Source organism: Echinops telfairi, unplaced genomic scaffold, assembly GCF_000313985.2.
Source record: "Echinops telfairi isolate 266 unplaced genomic scaffold, ASM31398v2 ScPeMD7_655;HRSCAF=1070, whole genome shotgun sequence".
In the NCBI taxonomy this organism is placed as follows: Eukaryota; Metazoa; Chordata; class Mammalia; order Afrosoricida; family Tenrecidae; genus Echinops; species Echinops telfairi.
The window spans coordinates 12,597,830-12,603,062 of NW_022104553.1; the positions used below are offsets into that span (position 1 = coordinate 12,597,830).

Here is a 5,233-nt window from a genome sequence, read left to right on the forward strand (position 1 = left end):
AGCCTCCAAGTTCCTCCATCTCCAACAGCCCTCCCTCCCCCTGGCCCTCCCCTGCCCTCCTCTCCCCTCCTCCTGGGGACCATGAAAAGCAATTCCTGGCTGTTTGTCAGCCCAGATCTGGCTTTGAACCACTGACTCCGGACAGACCTCCATCAGGGCAAGGCCCAGTGGGGCTCAGGACCGGGGCTAGGCTGTGGTGATTGACTGCAGCGAGCACCACCCAGCCCGGCGTGGTGGTCTGAGACGGGGAGGGGGGAGAGCAGGGAGGTGTCAGGAGCAGGGAGGAGGGCTGAGGCAGTGGTGCTCAGCCAGAGAGGCGTTTCAGGGGCAGGCCTGAAGGGGTGAGGAGAGGTTTAGGAGACCACAGCCACCGGAGAATACCCCCCCACCCTCACCCCTGCCGCCAGCGCCATCAGCATGCTCCGTGATTAGGTTCTGCTCTGAGACAGGGTGGGGGTGGAGCGCCCCGTGGGAGAAGACAGCTTAATGTTCTCAAGTGTAAAGCCGGGGAAAACAAATTGCCGCCCCGAACCCTGCTCAGCCGGTGCGCCTGGAATATCAGTCACGGGGTGGGCGGGGGACACGCCGCCCCCCCTGCTGCGTGGGGTGGACAGGGCAGCGCCTACCTCTCTCAGCAGCCCTTCCAGGGCGGCCCGGTACTTTTCCAGCTGCCTGGAGTTCGTCCTCATTCCAATTTCCACGGGTGCAGTCAGCTGTGAAATAAGCCGGCGTTAACAAGGAGGGAGAGGAGAGGAGAGCACCGTTAACCCCCAGCTGCCCAACAGGTGGCAGCAGGGCCCCCTGGGAGGCGCCTGGGGCCCATGGGGGCTCTCTGGGAATCCAGCCAGGGGGAGCCTCTGAGCCCTGCCCTGAGGATGAGCAGACCTCTCCCTGAGGAAGTGGGGTCCGTCAGTCCGATGGGTGGGTACCCCCCGGTTCTAGCTGACATGGTAGAGCCTCAGCACCCTGTTAAGGGCTTGACCTACGATGGAAAGCCTCTCCGTGATCCTGTGCGGCGGGGACAGTCGCTGTTCCCAGTTTGCAGATGTGGAGACAGGTCCAGTCCTGGCTCCAGGTCACACAGGGAGAGAGCAGCCCAGGGAACAGATGCTCAACCCAGGCCCTTCGCCCTAGAGGCTGTGCCCACTGTCCCTTGCCCTGAGGGGGCAGGCATCGTGGCTGATCTAGCTCCGTGCCAGGGGAGGTTGCTGCAATCAGGCTGACTGGTGTCATAGCATACCCTCCTCCCTGCCCCCCATCCCCAAGAGCCCAGTGGACTGGCTGGCTGGGACAGAGACGTCCCAGTGCCCACTCCCGGCCTCCTGCCAGATCCTTACACCGGGGGACTGGCCACTTCCTGAGATGATTCTCTGGAGTGCGTTCTCAGCCATGCCACGCCATGCCCTTGCTGTGGCAATGCCAATGGCAATGCCTTGTTGCCTCGCTTCAGCATGAGGATGCTCTCTGGCTGGCCCACACGGGTCCCCGCCCTGCTCTGGTGCACGGTTCTAGAGAGTCCCCAGCCTCCTGAGAAAGATGGCGCTGTGCTGTGAGACCTCGAATGAGTGCCGTGAAGTCGGTCTCAGGTGCAGGGTGAACACCGCTCGCACCGCCCCCTCCCCACCCCAGGTGCGATGCCCTCCCAGCTCTACCTCCCCTGCTGCCCCAGGAAGTGTTGTTGAGAGATGTGGGGAAGAAAAAGAGCCCTGGCCTGCTGAGCTTAGGGACAGCCCCTGGGTGACCCTCTGGGCTGCACCCTGACCTCTGACCTTGCTATGCCTAGAGACAGCATGCAGGGGCCACCGGAAGGTGGGCGGGATCACCCCTGGCCCAGATGTCCAGTGGGAGGCAGGAGGTGTCAAGGCCCAAGCTGGGAACAGAGTGTGACTTCTGTTGTCTGTTACCTCGTTTCACCTGTCCTCCCGTGGAAGGGCCTGTCCTCCACCCACGTCCACTCTCAGAGAGCGCATCCTGCCCTGGCTTTAAGTTCCACCTAATCGCCCATGGCTCGCACACTGCTGTCCCTGGCCAACCCCGTCTCTCTCTGGACCGCAGACTCGGACGTCTGCCTGCTCGTGCAATGCCCCCACATGGGTGCCCGACAGGCCCAACCTGACCTCCGGGCCATCTTCCCACCCAAGAGTCCCTCCCCACAGGGGTTTCGCTGCCTCAGGGAAGGGAACGTCTGTTCTTGCAGGTGGTCCAGATACAACCCTGGAAGTCAGCCTTTACTTCTCTCGATCTTTCTACAGCGACAACCTGTGGGCTTTGATTCCCCAAGAGTTCACCCGCCTCCACCACCATCACGGGCGGGTCTCAGGTAAGGCTGCAGCCGCCTCCCTCGGCTCCCTCGGGCTGCCTTTGCCGCTCAGAGCTGGTCTCCATCCAGCCGCAGGGAGACCCCTCTAAAATGCAAACCAGACATGCCCCTCCTCCAGAGCCCCTGGGCGCCCACCTCGGCAGAGTGAAAGCCAAGTCCTATGACTCCCGTTTTCTCTCTGGGCCCCTCATTCTCCCTCTGGTCTCCTCTGCCCCCACCACTTGGCCCTTTTGCAGCGCCTGGGCCTCAGGCTCTTCGTTCCCAGGCAGCTGGGGTGGCTCCCGCTCTCTCTAGGCCTTGCTCTTCCTGCACGGTGGTCCGGTGACCAGGCCCTTCTGTGAAAAACCGACCACCCGTCTCCTTTCCCCGCTTTGTTCTCCTCCCTAGCACCTGTCATCTGTGAGGGCCTTCAATGGGCTCCTGGGAACTGGGAGCCCAAAGATCCTGCAATGTTTCCACGGACTTTTTGAAGCCGTCTGGTTTCTAAGAAACATCAACAACCCCAAACCACTGCCACTGAGCCGGTGCCGGCTCATAGCGGCCCAGCAGGACAGGGCAGAGCTGTCCCTTAGGGCTGCTCAGACTGTCCATCCTGACAGGAGCAGCCAGCCTCGTCTTTCTCCTTCAAGTGGCCAATGCGTCCCTGCTTTTCTTCACCAGCAGCTGAGGGAGGCGGCCTGGACTTCACGCTGCCCTGCAGCCGAGCTGGGTGACCTTCTTTGTGGCCTGTCTCTCCGACCAGGGTGAGCAGACGTGGCTCCGCTCACCGCTGTGGCCCCAGTGGCTTGTACAGAGTGACCAGTCGCCTGCTAGTCCTGACTCACGGCCGCCGGGAGCGTCCGGGCAGGCGCTGCTCCGTCGGGTGCACAATGGCTGGTTCCTTTGGAAGTGGATTGTCAGGCCTCTCTTCTGAGGTGAGTGTGTTAAAGGTTTATGCCCCTCAGCGACGCCTTTGCACATAGTAGGGGCTCAATAAACATCCCTTGTGTGCATCAAGGAGACTGGGAAATTCAAAGGCACGATTGGACGCCCTCCACTGACTGTCCCTGCCTGCTGCTGCCCGAGGTCTTTCTAAGTCAGGGCAGGTCCAGTTCTAGCCGTATTGCCTGGTTCCAGAGCCTGCCGGCTCAGCTGGCCTCCTCCCCGCATCTCTCAGCAGGCTCTGGCCACCAGGTGCATCCTGAGCAGGCCTCTGGGTTCATCCTCCCTCCCTCCCGAGCTTGCATCAAACGTCAACCCTTCTGAGCAGTCTTCCCTGGCTTCTCGCCATCCAAGCCGCCTCTCTCTTTTTCTTTGGGGCCCACGCGGTCTACTTGCGGCAGGCCCTGCTTCCTGGCCGGCTCACCTTGAGCGGTCTGCTTTCCTCTCCCTCCAAGGGCTCTGCGGGGCCCAGGGACGCCGCCTCCTCTGACCTCTGCTGCAGGGATTTCTTGTGGCCTCGGTCTCGCTCCTGCTCCTGGGGGCGCCGCATAAAACCAAACACAACCCAGAGAAAACACAGCCAAACGTCACAACACAAAGCGAGGTCCACACCGTTGACTTCGCCCCACGGCGACCCCGGCGTCCCTGAGGGGGACTGAGCCCCGTGGTGTTTCCTTGGCTGTAGTCTTTGTGCACGATTGCCAGGCCCCCCCGCTGGGTGGGCTCCGATCACCAGTCACCAGGCACAAACCGATGGAACACCCCAAAACCCTCCTGCCCGCAACTGGCCCAGTTGGCTGGCCTATTTTCAATGGAGGTGCCAACCGGTGTGAGCATCCCACAGACCCCGAGAGAAAAGAGCCCCTCCTCCCAGGTGCCTGCTCCCTGGGGACACCCAGACTCCTGGGGGCTTAAAGTGGCCCTGCCTGGTGCTCACCAAGAGGCCCAACTTGACGAAGAATCGGTTTCTCTGTAGTTAACACATTGTGCCCAGATTATTATGGTTAATTAAGTTAAAATGCTGAAAATAATGGCCGCCCTTCATGCATATAAAGTATGAAAATGTGTTTTTCTTAGCAGAGAGAGCCTATAAAAAAGGTGGTAAGACAGCCTAGCCGGTGAGGGCGCCGTGGGGTGGCCCGGGAACTTGGAGTCCCTGGGAGGTGATTTATAAGAGGCGAGACAGGGAGATGAATTATGTCGGAGGGAGTCTGCAGCTTCTCCATGCAAATCCCGGGGCCTGGCAACTACAAGGGGAAGGCATGGAGCAGATGGGCGCAAGGTGCCCTTGGCTGCCACGCTGCCCTTTGCGTTCTGCTGGGCCGGACCGTTGCTGTCCAGACCCCCCTCTGGCCTGGCATCCTGCGTGCCCGCTCTCCTCCCCTCCAATGCACCCACTTCCTTTGGCTCCTCTAATGACGCAGCCTTGATCTACAGTGATTGTAGAACAGTCGGCCATCTCTTTGGAAGAGTGTAGGCATCGCTCCTATCTGCTTGCCTTCCTACATCCGAATGGGAGCTGGGTTCAACCTGGTCTCTGCAGAGGACCCTGTCTCCCGAGTGCCCAGAGCCTTCCCTGTACACAGAGTGGGCATGTATGGACAGGCTCTACCCCGGGGCCATGAGAACCTCCCACCAGGCCAGTTTCAAGCGGCTGTTCCTATTGAAGCCTTGCTCTCGGGCAGGGTGGCCACGAGAGGCCATGTCCTCCTCTGCCTTGAGCTGAAGAGAACCCAGTGGCTGCACGCAGTCCAAACTCACCACTGTCGAGTGGATTCAGGCTCACAGTGACCCTGCAGGACAGGGTACAACCGCCCTGTGGGTTTCCGAGACTGTAACTCTGTACAGGAGCAGCAGCCTCGTCTCTCTGTAGTGGAGAGGCTCGTGGTTTCAAACTGCTGACCTCACGGTGAGCAGCCCAAGGCTCAGCCTCCTGGGCCATCTGGGCTCCTAGTGTCTCACACACACACACATACACACACACACTCAGAA

The 5,233-nt window shown here is 60.8% G+C and overlaps 1 protein-coding gene across 1 annotated transcript in view; it reads right to left on the reverse strand.

The window, feature by feature from the left end:
* Window positions 1-5,233, reverse strand: part of MLN (motilin) — a 7,513-nt gene that overhangs the window by 331 nt on the left and 1,949 nt on the right. Inside the window, exons 2-4 of the mRNA XM_045292289.1 lie at window positions 3,666-3,776; window positions 627-713; window positions 148-238 (exon numbers count right to left, since the gene is read on the reverse strand). Of these exons, the coding sequence (XP_045148224.1) occupies window positions 148-238; window positions 627-713; window positions 3,666-3,776 (289 nt within the window). The remainder of the gene's footprint in view (window positions 1-147; window positions 239-626; window positions 714-3,665; window positions 3,777-5,233) is intronic.